Source organism: Pristis pectinata, chromosome 5, assembly GCF_009764475.1.
Source record: "Pristis pectinata isolate sPriPec2 chromosome 5, sPriPec2.1.pri, whole genome shotgun sequence".
Classification (NCBI taxonomy): Eukaryota; Metazoa; Chordata; class Chondrichthyes; order Rhinopristiformes; family Pristidae; genus Pristis; species Pristis pectinata.
In genome coordinates, this window is record NC_067409.1 from 1,410,436 (window position 1) to 1,431,103 (window position 20,668).

At 48.1% G+C, this 20,668-nt stretch overlaps 1 protein-coding gene across 2 annotated transcripts in view; it reads right to left on the bottom strand.

Moving 5' to 3' along the window:
• Window positions 1-691: 691 nt before the first annotated feature.
• The window catches only part of LOC127570696 (latent-transforming growth factor beta-binding protein 4-like), a 254,323-nt gene continuing 234,346 nt past the window's right edge, over window positions 692-20,668 (bottom strand). For both annotated transcript variants that reach the window (XM_052016480.1, XM_052016479.1), the window contains 2 exons: window positions 4,524-4,586; window positions 692-811 (listed from right to left, as the gene is read on the bottom strand). In XM_052016480.1, the coding sequence (XP_051872440.1) occupies window positions 774-811; window positions 4,524-4,586 (101 nt within the window). In that variant the 3' untranslated portion in view covers window positions 692-773. The remainder of the gene's footprint in view (window positions 812-4,523; window positions 4,587-20,668) is intronic.

The following is a 20,668-nucleotide window of genomic DNA, read 5'->3' on the forward strand; positions in this document are numbered from 1 at the left end:
CATTGATGAAGGTAGAGCAGTGGATGTGGTGTACATGGATTTTAGTAAGGCGTTTGATAAGGTTCCTCATGGAAGGCTTATTCAGAAAGTCAGGAGGCATGGGATCCAGAGATTTACCAGCATGCTGCCTAGATTGGAGAGCATGTTTTATGAGGATAGGTTGAGTGAGTTAGGGCTTTTCTCGTTGGAGAGGAGGATGAGAGATGACTTGATAGAGGTCTACAAGATGATAAGAGGCACAGACAGAGTGGACAATCAGAGACTTTTTCTCAGGGCGAAAATGGCTAACACATGGAGGCATTTTAAAGTGATTGGAGACGGGTATAAGGGGTATGTGAGAGGTAAGTTTTTTACACAGAGAGTGGTGGGTGTGTGGAACGCTCTGCTGGCAGAGGTTATGGGGGCAGATACAGTAGGGACATTTTAGATAGCCACATGAATGATAGAGAAATGGGAGGGAAGGGTTAACATTTGGGAGGGAAGTGTTCGATAGATATTAGAGGCGGATAAAATATCAGCCCAACATTGTGGGCCGAGGGGCCTGTACTGTGCTGTAGTGTTCTATGTTCTATGTTCCAATCTTATCTTCCCGTATACTTGCCCGTAGCTTCCTATGCCCAGGTATGGGCAGGCTCGGTAGTGTAGCGGTTAGCATAACGCTATTGCAGCGTCAGCGACCCGGGTTCAATTCTGGCCACAGTCTGAAAGGAGTTTGTATGTTCTCCCCGTGTCTGCATGGGTTTCCTCCGGGTGCTGTACTGTGCTGTAATGTTCTATGTCCTATGGACCAGATGGACTTCACCCCAGAGTTCTGAAAGAGATTGTGGAGGCATTAGTAGTGGTCTTTAAAGAATCACTGGAGTCAGCGAGGGTCCCAGAGGACTACACATATAACATCCCCGTTTAAGGTGAGAGCGAGGCAAAAGACAGGAAACTATACGCTAGGTAGCCTGACCTCAGGGGACTGTAGTATTTAAGAGTCCATTATTAAGATGCAATTTCGGAGCACTTGGAATTATAAAATAGGGCGAAGTCAGCAAGGTTTCTTTAAGAGGAAAAATCTGTTAGAATTCTTTGAGGAGGAATACGTAGGTTGGACAAAGGCGAGGCAGTGGACGTTATTTACTTGGATTTTCAGAATGCCTTTGATAAGGTGCTGCACACAGGGCTGCTAACCAAGATAAGAGTCCACGATATTGGAGGCAAGGTCTAAACATGGATAGAAGATTGTCTGACTGGCAGAAGGCAGAGAGCGGGGATAAAGGGTCCTTTTCAGGATGGCTGCCAGTTACTAATGGTGTTCATCAGAGGTCAGTTTTGGAGGACAGACTTTCACTTGATACATTAATGACCTGGTTGAAGGAACTGATGGTATTGTGGCCAAGTTTGCAGAGATACAAAGATAGATGGAGGGACAGGTAGTGTTGTAAAGGCAGGGTGTCTGGAGAAAGACTTGGACAGGTTAGGAGGGTGGGCAAAGGAGTGGCAGATGGAACACAGCGTCGGCAAGTGTGGGGTTGTGCACTTTGGTAGGAAAAATAAAGATATAGACTATTTTCTGAATGGGGAGAGAATTCAGAAATCAGAGGTGCAAAGGGACAGTAGTCCTAGTTCAGGTAACTTGTAGGTTGAGTTTGTAGTAAGGAAGGCAAATACAATGTTAGCATTCAAAGAGCTGGTCATTGACTTCAGGTTGGGCCCCATTATGTCTGTCAAACATATATTAATAACTTTGATAAGAATATGGGTGGCATAATTCATAAGTTTGCAGATGGCACCAAAATTGTTGGTACAGTGGACAGTGAATAATGTTGTCTTAGGTTACAACGTGATCTACATCAATTGGCAAAATGGGCAAAGGAACGGTAGATGGAATTTAACTCGGACAAGTGCAAAGTGACTGATTTTGGGAAGTTAAACTAGGACTGAGCACGCAGAGTGAATAGCAGACCCTGGCGTTGATTTTGACCAGAGAGACCTAGATCTATAAGCACATAGTTCCGTCAACACGGTGATGCAGTGACACAGGGTTGTGAAGAAGGTGTACGGCATACTTGCCTTCATCGGCCGTGGCACTGAGTGCAAGAGTTGGGACGTCAATACAAAGTTGTGCAAGACCACAATTGAAGTGGTCCATCCAGTACTGGTAGCCTCACTGTAGTAAGGGTGTGGCTGAGCTCGAGAAGGTGCAGAAAAGGTTCACAAGAATGCTGCCTGGATTGGAGGGCTTGAGTTCTAGGGTGAGACAGCATGGGCTGGGATTGTTTTCCCTGGAGTGAAGGAATCTGAGTCATGGTCAGAGCGGTAATAGGATATCTTGTAGTTTATTTAGGGAATCTTTTATGACAAGTACGTTGCTGATGGGTGAGCTTGGTTTAGTGGAGACAAAGATAGTAGTTGGGTGATAATTTGTGGAGGCTTTAGTGGTGCAGCATTACGGGATTGTTACGATTTGGGTTTTTGTCAGTGTTATGTTTGAAATGATGGCAAGGCCAGCAAGGAGCTTAACTGTTCATTTGGGCTTAATACTAGTGGGGTATTTCCATGGTCACCATTGAGGATGTAAGATCAGTCTTCCAGAGAGTGAATACAAGGAAAGCATCTGGCCCAGATGGTGTCCCTGGCGGTGTGCTCAGATCTTGTGCTGATCAGCTGGCAGAAGTATTTGCAGACATATTTAACCTCTCCCTGCTTCAATCTCAGGTTCCTACCTGTTTCAAGAAGACCACTATCATCCCGGTACTGAAGAAAAGTAAGGTAACATGCCTCAATTACTACCGACCAGTGGCTCTGACATCCACCATCATGAAGTGCTTTGAGAAGATGGTCATGGCACGTATCAACTCCAGCCTCCCAGACAATCTCGACCCACTGCAATTTGCCTATCACCAAAACAGGTCTACAGCGGACGCCATCTCCCTGGCCCTACACTGGCTCTGGAGCATCTGGACTGTAAAGACACATAGTTAGACTATCTTTTTATTGACTACAGCTCTGCTTTCTGTACTATAATCCCAAGAAAACTGGTCACCAAACTCCGAGACCTAGGACTCAACACCTCCCGGTAACATAGTGGTTAGCATAATGCTTTACAGCGCCAGAGACCCAGGTTCAAATCCGGCCACTGTCTGTAAGGAGTTTGTATGTTCTCCCCATGTCCGTGCAAGTTTCCTCCGGGTGCTCCAGTTTCCTCCCACATTCCAAAGACGTACGGGTTAGGAAGTTGTGGGGATGCTATGTTGGCGCTGGAAGCGTAGTGACACTTGCGGGCTGCCCTCCAAAATTCACTACGCAAAAGATGTATTTCACTGTGTGGTTCAATGTACCTGTGACTAATAAAGATCTTATCTTATTTTATCTTAACTGGATCCTTGACTTTCTAACCAACAGACTGCAATCAGTGAGGATAGGCAGCAATACCTCTGGCACGATTATTCTCAACACTGGTGCCCCACAAGGCTGTGTCCTCAGCCCTCTACTCTACTCCCTATACACTCATGACTGTGTGGCCAGATTCTGCTCGGTGATACCACCGTTGTAGGGCGTTTCTCAAACAGCAATAAGTCGGAGTACAGGAAGGAGATAGAGAGCTGAGTGGAATGGTATCATGACAAGAACCTTTCCCTCAATGTCAGCAAAGCAAAAGAGCTGGTCATTGACTTCAGGAAAGGGGGCGGTGTACATGCACCTGTCTACATCAATGGTGCTGAGGTCTAGAGGGTTGAGAGCTTCAAGTTCCTGGGAGTGAATGTCACCAACAGCCTGTCCTTGTCGGTGCAGAGAGTTGTGGACACAGTCCAGTGCATCACAGAAACCAGCCTCCCCTCCTTGGACTCTGCCTTTACCTCTCGTTATCTTGCTGAAGCAGCCAGCATAATCAGAGACCCCAACCACCTGGGTCATTCTCTCTTCTCTACTCCCCCATTGGGTAGAAGATACAGGAGCCTGAGGGCACGTACCACCAGGCGTAAGGACAGGTTCTACCCCACTGTGATAAGACTTTTGAACGGTTCCCTTATATGATGAGATGGACTCTGACCTCACGATCTACCTTGTTGTGATCTTGCACCTTATTGCACTGCACTTTCTCTGTAGCTGTGACACTTTACTCTGTACTGTCATTGCTTTTACCTGTACTACATCAATGCACTCTGTACTAACTCAATGTAACTGCACTGTGTAATGAATTCACCTGTACGATTGGTGTACAAGTTTTTCACTGTACCTTGGTACAAGTGACAATAATAAACCAATACCAATACCAATTAATTGGTGAGTGTGGGGAGAATCATAGAAATTGTATTAGGGTGAATGAAACTAGATGTAAAGTTCAAGAAGGGTGAATGGGTTGCAACCAGGATTATGTTAAGGGCTCAGTCATTGAGCAGAGATATATTTATAGGGACACAAGAGACTTCAGATTTGGAATCTGGAGCACAATGCTCTGGGAACTCAGCTGGTCGGGCAATATTTGTGGAGGGAAATGGACAGTCAACATTTCAGATCAAGGCCCTTCATCTCACCTGTTATATTCATAGCTTCACTGATGGTGGATTTTGAGAAGAAGTCAAGTAAGAATAGTATGTCTGTTAAGGCAAGAGAAGACAACAATAATTTAAATATCATTTTGAGTAAAAGCACATGTAAATAACGTGGTTAATGCTCCTGAAGATAGGTTGTTAGCACTAATTGATTGATTTGTCTTAGGGGCTGGAGCTGAATTAGAAGAAAGATACTGGCTTCCACTATTGTGCTCGAATGTAGTAAGTCAGAGTGTGTGGGCCCCTCTGTGTCTGAAGGGAGTCGCGAGGAAAGACGGAACTGTCCAGCAGGGGCCAAGACTAGATCAAGGAATGGCAACGTTAAGTTTATGTTTTTGGATGCAATAAATAGCAGTTAGGTTTCTCGAGAACTGGCATTTATAGTTCGGTATGCAATGCTAAGAATTAATACAGCTATGCTCAGAGTTTTAACACAGCCATTATCTATAACAACGTCATTATGGATTATGGCTCAGAGGGCAGCATTTTAGCATCTGTTCTACTGTATCATTAGCCAATGAGAAAAAATGATATGATGTCCACTCCTCATCCGATAAAGAGTTGAAATAAGTTGTAGGGATAACATGATAAATTTAAAGAATTGAGCTTTCGGTCTGAGTGCGGGTATCAGAGGGCAAACTCGGGGTGGATCATGTCACGTAGAGAGCAACAGGGGTGAAGGTCCTGGAAGACATGTCGAACTGTCGATGTCAAGTGATCCGATATTAGTTCAATTTCAGTTTGTTGTGATAAATTCTAGGCCTTCATCTACAAAATTGAATAGGGGAACAAGAATATCAAGGGCAGGCACAGTAGTGTAGCGGTTAGCATAACGCTTTACAGCGCCAGCGACCCGGGTTCGATTCCAGCCGCTGTCTATTAAATAGTTTGTACGTTCTCCCCGTGTCTGCGTGGGTTTCCTCTGAGTGATCCGGTTTCCTCCCACATTCCAAAGACATACGGGTTAGGAAGTTGTGGGCGTGCTATGTTGGCGCTGGAAGCGTGGCGACACTTGCGGGCTGCCCCCAGAACACTCTACGCAAAGATGCATTTCACTATTTTTCAATGTACATGTGACTAATAAAGAAATCTTATCTTAATAAGGAAAAACAAATTTTTACCATGGTTTTTACGTAAGTTGAGATCAGTGGAGATTAGCGAGCTCTTGTGGTGAGAAAGTGGAAGAAATAAGTGAGTAAAAGATGAGGAGGAAGGAAGAAAAATGGAGATCGGAGCTTGAGCGAAGGGTTGCAGCAAGAGGTTTTGGTTCCTGAGAGCAATAGATAACTTTACTTTTTCACGAGCTTAAGTGACCACTAGACTTGAACCATGAGTGAAACGATTACAATGGTTTTTCTCCCAGACCCCTCTTGTTAATTAAAAAGATTTTTAGAACAGCGATCTAATGTCTGCTAAACTATGATTTCAAAATGTCCATTGCAAGTTGAGTTCCAGGTTGAGGATATGTAGAACTGTTGGGATCAGCTGAAGCTGAATAAGTAAATGTTCTCCTGAGACGGGGCAGGGTTTGTTAAGTGTGTCCAGGACGGATTCCTGTCACAGTATGTTGACAGGCTGACTAGAGGGAATGCCATATTAGATCTAGTTTTAGGTAATGAACCAGGTCAGGTGACAGACCTCTCAGTGGGTGAGCATTTGGGGGACAGTGACCACCGGTCCCTAACCTTTAGCATTGTCATGGACAAGGATAGGAGCAGGGAAGACACGAATATATTTAATTGGGGAAGGGCAAATTATGAGGCTATAAGGCTAGAACTTGAGAGTGTAAATTGGGATGACATTTTTGAAGGGAAATGTACTATGGGGATGTGATCGATGTTCAGGGATCTCTTGCAGGATGTTAGGGATAAATTTGTCCTGGTGAGGCAGAGTGGAACAACTAGCTAGGAAGAAGAAGGCAGCATACATATGGTGTAAGCAGCAAGGATCAGATAGGGCTCGTGATGAATATAGGGTATGAAGGAGGGAACAAGAAGGGGCTGAGGAAAGCGAGAAGGGGACATGAAAAGGCTTTGGTGAGTAGGGTTAAGGAGAATCCCAAGGCTTTTCTCATGTACGTGAAGAGCAGAAGGATGGCTAGAGTAAAGGTAGGACCAATTAGAGACAAAGGTGGGAGGATGTGCCTGGAAGCTGTGGAAGTGGGTGAGGTTCTCAATGAATACTTCTCTTCAGTATTCACCAAGAAGAGGGGACTTGATGATGCTGAGGACAGTGTTGGTAGGGGTAATGTTCTTGAGTATGTAGATATCAAGAGAGAGGATGTGTTGGAGTTGTTAGAAAATATTAGGACAGATAAGCCCCAGGGGCCTGACGCAATATTCCCCAGGCTGCTCTGCGAGGTGAGGGAAGAGATTGCTGAACCATTGGCTAGGACCTTTGAGTCCTCACTGACCATGGGAATGGTACCGGAGGATTGGAGGGTGGCAAATGTTGTCCCCTTTTCAAAAAAGGTAGTAGAGATAGTCCAGGGAGTTAAAGACCAGTGAGCCTTACGTCTGTGGTGGGCAAGCTGTTGGAAGGGTTTCTAAGTGACAGGATTTATGAGCATTTAGAGAATCATAGACTGATTTGGGACTGCCAGCATGGCTTTGTGAAGGGAAGATCATGTCTCACAAGCCTGATAGGGTTCTTTGAGGAGGTGACCAGGAAGATTGATGAGGGTAGTGTAGTAGATGCGGTCTACATGGATTTTAGTAAGGCGTTTGACAAGTTTCCACATGATAGGCTTCTTCAGAAGGTCAAGAGGGCAAAGGATCCAGGGGAGCTTGGCCATGTGGATTCAGAATTGGCTTGCCTGTAGAAAGCAGAAAGTTGTGGTGGAGGGAGTGCATTCGGATTGGAGGTCTGTGACTAGTGGTGTCCCACAGGGATCAGTTCTGGGACCTCTACTTTTTGTGATATTTATTAATGACTTGGATGAGGGGGTGGAAGGGTGGGTTGGCAAGTTTGCAGATGACACAAAGGTTGGTGGTGTTGTGGATAGTGTGGAGGGCTGTCGGAGCTTGCAGAGGGATATTGATGGGATGCAGAGCTGGGCTGAGAAGTGGCAGATGGAGTTCAATCCGGAGAAGTGTGAGGTGGTACACTTTGGAAGGACCAAATCCAAGGTGGAGTACAAGGTTAATGGCAGGATTCTGGGTAGTGTAGAGGAGCAGATGGATCTGGGGGTTCACATCCACAGATCACTGAAAGTTGCCTCACAGGTGGATAGGGCAGTTAAGAAAGTTTACGGGATGTTAGCTTTCATAAGTCATGGGATCAAGTTTAAGAGCCGTGAGGTAATGATGCAGCTCTACAAAACTCTGGTTAGACCACACTTGGAGTACTGTGTCCAGTTCTGGTCGCCTCATTATAAGAATGACGTGGAGGCGTTGGAAAGGGTGCAGAGGAGATTTACCAGGATGCTGCCTGGACTGGAGAGTATGGATTATGAGGAGAGACTAAGGGATCTAGGGCTTTACTCTTTGAAGAGAAGGAGGATGAGAGGAGACTTGATAGAGGTTTACAAAATATTAAGAGGAATAGATAGAGTGGACAGCCAGTGCCTATTTTCCAGGGCACCAATGCTCAATACAAGAGGGCATTGCTTTAAGGTAATGGGCGGGAAGTTCAAGGGAGATATCAGAGGGAGGTTTTTCACCCAGAGAGTGGTTGGTGCATGGAATGCGCTGCCTGGGGTGGTGGTGGAGGCTAATGCATTGATCAAGTTCAAGAGATTGTTAGATAAGCATATGGAGGAATTTAAGGTAGAGGGATATGTGGGAGGAAGGGGTTAGATAGATTTAGGCATGGTTTAATGGTCGGCACAACATGGTGGGCCGGAGGGCCTGTATCGTGCTGTATTGTTCTATGGTTTCTATGGTTTCTATGAGTGAGTTGGATTTAGGAAGATAAAGTGTAATGATGTTGGACCTTGTAGAAATTTGAGGAACACGTACAGTGAGGAAGAAGTGTGAGTAAAACTCCTAGACCTGTGAGGACAACACTTCAACTTGATCACTAAAATAATAATGAGTTCTACTTCTAGATTAGGAGCTGGAGGAAAGGGAAGGTTGGCTAAATTGGCTGGGCACCATGAGGTTGCTATGAATAGCAAGATGATTAGTCTGGGCCAGTTAAGTGCTCATTGATAGTTAGTAGCGGATAAGCAAAAGTTACTTAATGAGACAAGCCGGGGGAGGTTATTAGAGCCAGTGGCTCCTGCAAATCTTCATTGGCTTTAAATTACAATGGTTCCTGCAACCATGTGATTGAGGAGGCGATTAGGGATTGAAGTCCATTTGTCCTTAGCAGATAGAGCTGATTATCAGAATCTCTCAAAGGGCTGGGATCAGTAATGGGTGGGTATTTATTTTGTAAGAGGGTTAACTATAACAACAATTACCATTCTTCCATAGCCACCTATCTTCAATAAACCTGCAGCGAAGATCATGGTGCCAGTGATTGGGGCTTCAACGTGGGCTCAGCGTAACCAAAGGTAATTGTTTTATTAGTGTCACATCTACTGAATTACAGTGAAAAGCTTCTGCTTGCATGCCATCCAGACAGATCGTTTCATACCTGAGTATATTGAGGCAGTAAAAAAGGAAAATGAAACAGAATGTAGAATATAATATTATGCTTGTAGTATTAATGGTAGGACTCTTGGCAGTGTGGATGATCAGAGGGATCTTGGGGTCCGAGTCCATAGGACGCTCAAAGCAGCTGCACAGGTTGACTCTTTGGTTAAGAAGGCATATGGTGTATTGTCCTTCATCAATTGGGGAATTGAATTTAGGAGCCGGGTGGTTTGCAGCTTTATAGGACCCTGGTCAGACCCCACTTGGAGTACTGTGCTCAGTTCTGGTCACCTCACTACAGGAAGGATGTGGAAGCCATAGAGAGGGTGCAGAGGAGATTTACAAGGATGCTGCCTGGAATGTGGAGCATGCCTTATGAAAGCAGGCTGAGGGAACTCAGCCTTTTCTCCTTGGAGAGACAGAGGATGAGGGGGGATCTGATAGAGGTGTATAAGATGATGAGAGGTATTGATCGGGTAGATAGTCGGAGACTTTTTCCCAGGGCTGAAATGGTTGCCACAAGAGGACATAGGTTTAAGGTGCTGGGGAGTAGGTATAGAGGAGATGTCAGGAATAATAATCAGAGCGTGGAAGGGGCTGCTGGCAACGGTGGTGGAGGCAGATATGATAGGGTCTTTTAAGAGACTTTTGGATAGGTACATGGAGCTGAGAAAAATAGAGGGACATGTTCGGCACAGCTTTGTGGGCCGAAGGGCCTGAATTGTGCTGTAGGTTTTTTATGTTCTACATTACGGTTACAGAGAAAGCACAGTGCAGTTGGCAATAAAGTGCAAGGGACATGATGAGGTAGATTGAGATATCAAGAGTTCATCTTCATGGTGTAAGAGGTCTGTTCATGAGTCTTATAATAGAGGGATAGAAACTGTCCTCGAGATGGACTCTGTGAAGAGGTACTGTGACAAGGATGGTGAATAAGCAGACGACCCATCAGAAATTATTGGAGAATGAAGATGATTTATGTATGTCGAGTATGGAATGATGAGTATCCAGAGAGTCTTAAGTATTTTCGTAAAATTAATTGGGCATTCAGTAGAGGGAGGGGACACTTAAGTGTATAAAATAGGAAATATGTACCTGTGTTTAGGTGTTCAATCTAATTCGCCCATCGGGTGATAATAATAAGGGTTGGGATAAATATTGCTTCAAAGGTGATATAAAATCAGGTTATTTCTGTGGCGCTGAATATTGTGAGTAAAAGACCTTGAAATATTTTCAGGAAGGAGTATCAAGTTTGTTGCGGTATACATGGGTTTTCACTGTCAGTGGTTTTGGCTACCATGTCGTTTTAGAGCGAGGAGGGAAAAGGTCAGGGCAAACACTGGGTCTGAGGATCAACTCCCAAATAGAAGTTGTAGAAATCTCAATCTACTTGTAGGTTTCATTTGGAGTCATCGAGTTTTACAGAGTGGAAAGAGACTCTTCAGCCCAACTCTTCCTCGCTGACCAAGATGCCAAAATGATTTAATCCCAGTTGCCTACGTTTTGCCCAAATCCCTCTGAACCTTGTTTGTGTCCGAGTGCCCTTTAAGCGTTGCAATTGTACTCATCTCTCCCACTTCCTCTGGCAGCTCGTTCTATCCAACCACCAGCCTCTGTGAGAAAAGCTCATTGCTCAGGTCTCATTTAAATCATTGCCATCATGATCTTATATAAAGTCACCCCTCAGTCACCCTCACTCAAGGGAAGCAATCCCACCTTATCCAGTCCCTTCTTATAAGTCAAGCTCTGCAGTTCTGGCATCACCTTTCTGAGTTTTTTTGCACACTCTCCAGCTTAATCACAGCTTTCCTAAAACGGGGTGACCAGAACTACGCATAACATGCCATATCTTTAAAGAACACCTTGTACACCTGTAACATGGAAGTCCCAACTCTTGTAGTCAGTACCCCAACTGATGAAGGGAAATGGGACATACGCCTTTGTCAACACCATGCCTCATAGTGTCGCAACTTTCAGGGAACTGTGAACATGCATGTCGAGGGAACTCTGCTCAATAAGTCCCTCGGCCCCCTTTGGTGGGCCGAAGGGCCTGTCTTTGTGCTGTACGGTTCTATAACACCACCTGGGCCCTTCCATTCACTCTGTTTTCCGGCCCTTGCGTAGCCTCCCAAAATGCATCACTTCACACTTTTCTGAGTTAGTTTCAATCTGCCGTTCCTTGGCCCACGTTATCCGTAGATAATGTTCTTCACTGTGCACTACGCCACCAATTATGTTGTCATCCACAAACATTCCAATCATGTCACCCACATTCTCATCCAAATCAACAATACAAACAGAGGACCCAACCTTGATCCCTGTGGCACACTACACGTGACATGCGTCCAATCTGAAAAAAAAACAGCAGCCCACTACCACTTCTCCAACAAGCCAATTTTGAACCATAGAACCATACAGCACAAAACAGGCCCTTCGGCCCACCATGTTGTGCTGTCTATCAGACCACCCTCACACTACCTAACCCCTTCCTCCCGCATATCCCTCTATCTCACGTTCCTCCATATGCCTATCCAACAAGCTCTTGAACCTGTTCAATGTATCTGCCTCCACCACCACCCCAGGCAGTGCATTCCATGCACCAACCACACTCTGGGTGAAAAACCTCCCTCTGACATCTCCCCTGAACCTCCCACCCATAAACTTAAAGCCATGACCTCTCGTCTTGAGCATTGGTGCCCTGGGAAGGAGGTGCTGACTGTCTCCTCTATCTATGCCTCTCAATATTTTATATACCTCTATCATGTCTCCTCTCATCCTCCTCCTTTCCAGTGAATAAAGCCCTAGCACCTTAAGCCTCTCCTCATATTCAATACAGAACTGTGCTGATTTTCCCACAACAGCCAACACTAGGCCAAGGGGTGGTAAAGGTGAATTTATGCTATGGATAAAATAAACAGTAGTTGGGTTTCTCGTGCATTGACATTTATAGCTCACCATGCTATGCTAAGAATTAACAGAATATCTCCAATGCGGTTATAGATTGTGGCTCAGAGGGCAGCAGTTCTCGCATCTGTTCGACTGTATCAGCCAATGAGAAGCAATGATATGATGACCATTCCTTCTCATCTAATAAAGCCTTTAAATACGTTGTTGGTGGTGATGACGATAACTATTGTAATAAGAAATCAAAGGAGACGCTTAAAGAATTGTGCTTTGGGCGTGAGCGCGGGTATCAGAGGGCAAACTGGAGGATGGATCATGTGATCTGGAGGGCAACACACAGGGTGGTCCTGGAAGACATGTCAAACTGTCGATGTCAAGTGGTCTGATATTAGTTCAATTTCAGTTTGTTGTGATAGATTCCAGGCCTTGATCTAGAAAGTTGAACTGGGGAGCAATGATAAGGAAAAACGAAATTTTAACCGTGGTTTTTACGTAAGTTGAGATCAGTGGAGATTAGCGAGCTCTTGTGGTGAGAAAGTGGAAGAAGTAAGTTGGTAAAGAAGAAGGAGCAAAGATAAGTAAAAACTTATCTGAAGAAGATGTAAAGTGAGTTTAAAACGATTTATTTCATAGCTGTTGCTTGGAGTTGCAGCAAGTGTTTTTGGTTCCAAAAAAAAAGTAACTCATAGAACATAGAACAGTACAGCACGGAATCAGGCGCTTCGCCCCACGATGTTGTGCCGAAGTAATTAAGTTGGTTACTCCTAATCCCTCCTGCCTGCATATGGTCAATTTCCCTCCATTTTCTGAATATTCGTGTGCCTGTCTGACAGCCTCTTAAATGTCTCCATCTCATCTGCCTCCCCCACTGCCCCTGGCAGCGCATTCCAGGCACCCACCACTCTCTGTGCAAAAAATTGTCCCGCACATCTCCTTTTAACTTCCCCGTCTCACCTTAAATGCATTCCCTCTGGTATTAGACATTTCGACCCTGGGAGAAAAGATATTGGCTGTCTATCTGTGCCTCTCATAATTTTAAAAACTTCTATCAGGTCTCCTCTCAGCCTCTGCCACTCCAGAGAAAACAATCCTAATTTGTCCAACCTCTCCTTATAACACATGCGTCTAATCCAGGCAGCATCCTGGGAAACCTCTTCTGCACCCTCTCCAAGGCCTATAATGCGGTGACCAGAGTTGAATGTAGTTCTCCAGATGCAGCATAACCAGAGTTATATGAAGCTGCAATATAACTGCCTGACTCTTGAACCTAATGCCTTGGCTACTAAAGGCAAGCATGCCATTCACCTTCAATACCACCTCGTGAACGTGAGGCCACTTTCATGGAGCTATAGACTTGGAACCCAAGATCCTTCTGAAATCAATGCTGTTAAGGGTCCTGCCATTAACTGCATACTGTCCCTTTGCATTTGAACTCCCAAAGGGCAACACCTCACACTTGTCCGGATTAAACTCAATCTGCCATTTGCCACCCATATCTGCACCTGATCTGTAAACCGCTGTATCCTTTGGCAATCTTCCATACTACCTTTGTGTCAGCTGCAAACTTACTAATCCACTCATCCATGTTTTCGTCCAAGTCATTTATATATATAACACGAATAGTAGAGATCCCAACAGATATCCCCGCGGAACACCACTGGTCACAGACCTCCAGCTGGAATAAGTCCTATCGACCACTACCCTCTGTCTTCTATGGGCAAGCCAATTCTACATCCAAACGGTTAAGTCACCGTGGATCCTGAGAAACTATGATTTTTTATTAGTTTAACTGAGCCATGGAGTTGAACCATGAATGAAAGACTTAGCACCTCTTTGGTCCCAGACCACAACTGGTAATTAAAAAGACTTGAACTTTTATTTTTAGATCCACAATCTAATGTTTCTGTTGAACTATAATTCCAAAATGAACGTTGTGATATGTTCGGGTTTGAGAATATGTAGGAGTGTTGGGATCAGCTGAAGGTAAGTAAGGAAATGTTCTGGTGAGTGAGTTGGATTCAGGAAGAGTAAGTGTTGTGATGGATCTCGTTAGGTTATGAGAATTACGTACAGCGAAGAAGAAGCAGTGAGTAAAACTCCTGGGCCTGTGAGGGCAGTGCTTCATCGTAATCATTTAAATAAGGAGGTAATAATCAGGAGTTCTCCAGTGAGATGAAGAGTTAGTTGGAGAGCAAAGTTAGCTAACTTGGCCCGGAATCATAAGGTTGATGGCAAGTTGTGGCTGTCAGCCATGTACTCGTTCGTAGTTAATGTTGGATAAGCAAAAGAGGGCTGATGAGACAAGGCCATGGGCGATTCTAGGGACGGTGTCTCCTGCAAAACTTCATTGGGTTTGAATTAGAATGGCTCCTGCAGCTGTGCCGATGTGAGTGAGAAAACGATTTGGGATTTGAGTTCTGTTTGTCATAAGCAGAAAGAACCGGTTGTAGCGGTTGCTACCGCGGAATAAAAAAAGACTCTACTCGGAGGGTTGCCAAACAGAACTGGTTTATTTTCCCGCCTTGCACGGGCCCTTTAAGGGAGAAAACTCCCGCCCCAAAAAACCGGCAATGACGTAAGTCCTACGTCATCAGGACTTTCCCGCGCGCGGGTTCTCCCCGTCGCTCGGAAAGACGAGGCCCGCCGCCATCTTGGGCCTCGTCGCTCCGACACCGCACGACCCAACTGCCGAGCCGGTTCGCCCGACTAGACGGTGAGTCGCCACACAACCCCCCTCCAGAAACCGGCGAGACAGTCCCCAAGGTCCGTGGGCTGTGCCAGCTGCCGCTTAGGGGGGCGGCCTCTGCGTCGCGGCGTGGCAACTTCGACAGGCTGTTGCAGATCCAAATGGGCCGGTTTTGAGGCGGTCCGCCGTGAAAACCTGTTCCCTGCCTCCAATGTCCAAATAAAAGTGGATCCGTTATTCCGTATGACTTGGAACAGTCCCTCATATGGTCGTTGCAATGGCGCCGAGGTGTTGCCCCTGCGAACGAAAACAAACTTACAGTCCCGTAGTTCCTTGGGCTGGCAGGATGGGGCTTGACCGTGCCCTGAGGTGGGAACGGGGCCAAGGCGCCAAGCTTCTCGCACAGTCTTTGTAGGACTGCTGGGGGTTGTTCCCCTTGGTCCCGAAGGGCAGGTATGAAATCCCCGGGACAACTAGTGGCGCCCCCGTATACAAGCTCAGCTGACGAAGTGCGGAGGTCTTCTTTGGGGGCAGTGCGTATGCCGAGCAGGACCCAAGCAGCTCGTCAACCCAGTTAGGACCCTTCAGGCGGGCCATCAAGGTCGATTTTAGATGGCGGTGAAAACGTTCCACCAACCCGTTTGATTGAGGATGGTAGGCCGTGGTGGTGTGCAGCTGTGTCCCTAGCAGGTTCGCTAATGCAGCCCAGAGACTGGAAGTGAATTGGGTGCCTCTGTCTGAAGTGATGTGGGCCGGAACGCCAAAACGTGAGACCCAAGTTGTGAGCAGCGCTCGGGCGCAGGAATCAGTTGTGATGTCAGTCAGGGGGGTTGCCTCAGGCCACCTCGTGAACCGGTCCACGATGGTAAGGAGGTACCGGGCTCCTCTTGAAACTGGCAGAGGGCCCACGAGGTCGGACGTGTATGTGGTCGAACCTCCTACGGGTAGGCTCGAACTGCTGTGGTGGGACCTTGGTGTGTCGCTGGATTTTTGATGTCTGGCAGTGCGGACAAGTCCTGGCCCACTCATTGACCTGTTTGCGCAGGCCATGCCAGACAAACTTGCTGGCGACCAGTCGGACAGTAGATCTGATGGACAGGTGCGCCAACCCATGTACCGAGTCAAAAACGCGTCTCCGCCAGGCTGCAGGGACTATAGGGCGGGGCTGACCAGTCGCAACGTCGCAAAGTAGGGTCCGCTGACCTGGACCAACCAAGAAATCTTGGAGCTGCAGACCCGAGACTGCGGTTCTGTAGCTGGGCAGTTCGTCGTCGGCTTGCTGTGCGTCAGCCAGGGCCGTGTAGTCGACACCCAAGGATAGGTTGTGGATGGTTGGTCTGGAAAGTGCATCAGCAACAACATTATCCTTTCCGAGACATGTTGGACGTCAGTTGTGAACTCGGAAATGTAGGATAATTGTCTCTGCTGACGAGCTGACCAGGGAGCGGAGACCTTTGGAGAAGTCAAAGGACAGAGGCTTATGATCGGTGAAAGCGGTGAAAGGCCTGCCTTCTAGAAAGTATCGGAAATGCCGGACCGCCAGATACAGCGCTAGAAGTTCCCGATCAAAGCGCTGTACTTCAGTTCGGGCGGTCTAAGGTGTTTGCTGAAAAATGCCAAGGGTTGCCAGCGGCCTTCGAGTAGCTGTTCCAGTACCCCACCACCGCGGTGTTGGACGCGTCTACCGTGAGGGCAGTCGGGACGTCAGTCCTGGGGTGTACCAGCATCGTGGCGTCTGCCAGGGCGTCTTTGGCCTTAACGAAAGCAGCCGCAGCCCTCGTCAGTCCAGATGATGTCCTTGCCCTTACCAGCCAGCAGCGAGAACAGAGGGCGCATGATACGGGCTGCTGCAGGATGAAACGATGGTAAAAGTTGACCATCCCAAGGGAATTCCTCTAGGCCTTTGACTGTGTCGGGGCGGGCAAAATGGCAGATAACATCCACCTTGGTGGGTAGGGTGTTGCCCCGTCGCTGGTGATTTTGTGGCCGAGGAAATCGATAGAGTCAAGTCCGAATTGGTACTTGGACGGGTTAATCGTGAGGCTGAAATCGCGGAGGCTGGGAATACAGCTGGCGGAGGTGGGAAAGGCGTTCCTGGCGGTTACGGCTGGCGATCAGTATGTCGTCCAAGTAAATGAACACGAAGTCCAGGTCTCGGCCTACTGCGTCCATCAGCCGCTGGAAGGTCTGGCGGGCGTTCTTAAGGCCGAAACGGCATCCGAAGGAATTCGAACAGGCCGAATGGGGTGATAATCGCAGTTTTGGGGACGTCATCTGGATGGACCGGGATTTGGTGGTATCCCCTAACGAGGTCCACTTTGGAAAAGATGCGGGCCCCGTGTAAGTTCGCTGTGAAGTCCTGGATGTGAGGGATGGGATAGCGGTCTGGGGTGGTGGGGTCATTCAGCCTGCGGTAGTCGCCGCAGGGCCTCCACCCTCCGATGGCTTTGGGGACCATGTGCTGGGGGGAGGCCCAGGTGCTGTCTGACCTGCGAACAATCCCCAGCTCCTCCATGTGACGGAACTCTTCCTTTGCCAGGCGGAGCTTGTCTGGAAGTAATCGCCGTGCTCGGGCATGAAGGGTGGCCCCTGTGGTAATGATGTGGTGTCGTACCCCATGTGGGGGCCTAGAATTTGTAAACGAAGGTGCCAAAATCGATGGGAATTCGGCTAGGAGCTTGGCGAAATCGTCGCCAGAAAGGGAAATGGAGTCAGGCGCGGGGCTGGTGGGCTTGATTTCTCCCAGGGGATAGGTCCGGAGAGTGCTAGAGTGAACTAACCGCTTCCTTCGCAGGTCGACTAACAGGGTTGTGGGCCCGAAGGAAATCGGCTCCTAGGAGTGGTCGGGGCGACGGTGGCAAGGGTAAAGGTCCAGGTAAAACGGCTGCCGCCAAAGTGTAATTGAAGGGTACGGGTGCCGAAAGACCGTATTGTTGTACAGTTGGCAGCATTGAGTAGAGGACCTGGTGGCCTGTCACGAGTGTCGCGGCCTGTCGGGGGCAAAATACTGACCTCCGCTCCAGTATCAACGAGGAAACGCCGTCCAGATTTCTTGTCTCTGAACGAAGAGGAGGCTCTGTCGGCGGCCAGCCGCCGTAGCCATCAGCGGCGGCTGGCCCTGGCGTTTCCCTGAAACTTGCAGGGTGGGCGGCATCGACGGGCCTCCGCACCCCACCTCTGATGGTAGAAGCACAGCTGGTCACCCGTGTCGTCGTCTGCGTTCCTGGGGCGTGGCTTGCTCGGTTGCTGGGCCGGGCGAGGCGGGCGTTGGGCTCGCGGGCTGGTGATTTGACTGACGGACGAACTGCTCTCGCGCTTGGCCCTCCACAGGACATCTGCCCCGGGCGGCCACCTCACGGGGGTTGCTGAAGTCGGCGTCAGCTACAACAAGTGGATGTCATCGGGGAGCTGTTCGAGGAAGGCCTGTTCGAACATCAGGCATGGCTTGTGTCCCTCGGCCAATGCCAGCATCTCATTCATTAGGGCGGATGGGGATCTGTCCCCCAGGCCATCCAGATGAAGCAGGCGGGCGGCGCGCTCACGACGGGAGAGGCCGAAGGTCCAGATCAAAAGGTCTTTGAAAGCCGGGTACTTATCTTCCTCCGGAGGCGACTGGATGAAGTCTCCAACCTGGGCGGCTGTCTCCTGATCCAGAGAGCTAACCACATGCTAGTACTTCGTGGAGTCGGAGGTGATCTGCCAAAGGTGGAATTGCGCTTCGGCCTGGTCAAACCAGACGCTGGGCCGAAGTGTCCAAAAGGTGGGCAGCTTGAGGGCCACTGCGTTGGCTGCTGCGCTGTCGTCCATTTCGCGGGTCCAAAATCCGTTTGTACCGTCGGGGTCACCAATGTAGCGGTTGCTACCGCGGAATAAAAAAAGACTCTACTCGGAGGGTTGCCAAACAGAACTGGTTTATTTTCCCGCCTTGCGCGGGCCCTTTAAGGGAGAAAACTCCCGCCCCAAAAAACCGGCAATGACGTAAGTCCTACGTCATCAGGACTTTCCCGCGCGCGGGTTCTCCCCGTCGCTTGGAAAGATGAGGCCCGCCGCCATCTTGGGCCTCGTCGCTCCGACACCGCGCGACCCGACTGCCGAGCCGGTTCGCCCGACTAGACGGTGAGTCGCCACACGGTTATAATAATCCCTCAAAGGGCAGGAATAAGAAACAGGTAAACCACTGCTGTTGTTCTGGGATTAAGCATAACAGTGATTCATATTATGCCATATTGACCTTCGCCCTACCACGGGCTTTCCCCAGCCGTCAGTCGGTGACATCCAACGTCACCTTCCCTTCTCCGCTTCCCCGTCTATTCACCCACAACCGTGTGATCTGAGATTGTGAACTGGCCCGTTTCGGGATTGGGAGTCGGCCTGTTCTGCCCTCAGGAGCCTGCCCCGCTCGGAAATTCGGGCTGTCCTATTCCCTGAACAGGAACGAATTTATTGTGAAGTCTCATCTTCTGCTCCTTGAAGCCCCAGCTGTTCTGGCATGGGTTTGCCTCCAGCTGTTCCTCTCTCTCCAGCTGTTTTCTCTGTCTGAGGCCTCCTACAGTGTTGCAGTGAAACCTGAGGAACAACACCTCATCTGCCTCATCTAAAACAGGTGGTGCAGTGGACAGTGTAGCAAGTTGTCAAAAATTACAGGGGGACCTCGACCAGCTGAGTAAGTGGGCTGAGGAAATGCAAATAGTTTGATTCAGATAAGTGCGAGGTGTTGCATTTTGGAAAGTCAAATCAAAGTAGGACTGTCACAGTGAACGGTAGGGCCCTGGGAGTGCTGTAGAATAGAGGGACCTTGGAGTTCACGTATATGGTTACCTGAAAGTGAGTCACAGGTAGACAGGGTGGTGAAGAAGGCTTTTGGCACACTGGCCTTCATCAGTCAGGGCACTGAGTACAGGAATTGGGAAGTCATGATGCAGTCAAGATGCTGGTCAGGCTGCACTTGGAGTGTTGTGTTCAATTTTGGTCACCCTGCCACAAGAAAGATGTTGTTAAATTGAAAGGGGTGCAGAAGAGATTTACAAGGATGTTGCCAGGACTCAATGAGCTGTGTTAGAGGGAGAAGGTGGACAGGCCTTGGAGTGGACGTGACTGAGAGGTTATCTTACGGAGGTGTATAAATCACGAGGGCCATAGTTAGGGGGAGTGCACTCAGTCTTTTTCCCAGGGTTGGGGAGTCAAGAACTAGAGGGCTTAAAGTTTTAAGGTGAGAGAGGAAATATTTAATAGGAACGGGGGGAGACTTTGTTACACAGAGTGCGGCATGTGTGTGGAATAAGCTGCCAGAGAAGTGGGTGAGGCAGGTAAAACAACAACTTCCAAAGACAGTTGGACAGATGCATGGACAGGAAAGGTTGTGACGGTTATGGGCCAAACGCTGGCAAATGGAACTAGTAGATCGGAATCTTGTCCAGCTGGGCCACTTGGGCCAAAGGGCCTGTTTTCATGCTGTAGGACTCCATAACCCCATGATTATACTGTTAGCACGAACCTTCCCAAACAAGTTCTGGAGATTTCAATAAAGGACTTGCTTTCCATATAGATCCTAGTGAAGGAATTGGCCACAGCACCTTTGATAATCCTCCCTAATGTCGACGGAGCCAACTATTTTGGAGTCATCTGCACACTGACTAACCATCCCTGTGGAAGGCAGAAAGGCTTGGGAAGGTGGAAATGGTTGAGGCAGGTACAACAGTGTCACTTAAGAAGCAGTTCGTTAGGTACATCGAGGGGTGGGGCTGAGAGGGATATGGGCCCAACGCTGCAAATGGGGACTAGCTTGGTGGGCATTTGGTTGTCATGGACACGTTGGGTCGTAGGACCTGTCTCCGTGCTGTGTTGCTCCATGAGAAGAGGCTGAGGCAAAATAACGGGTAAGGAGGGTACGTTTGTCCCTTTATTGTTGCTGCTGTGGCTTTAGATTCCCTTACTATAGTGCAGGCAGGATGGCAGAT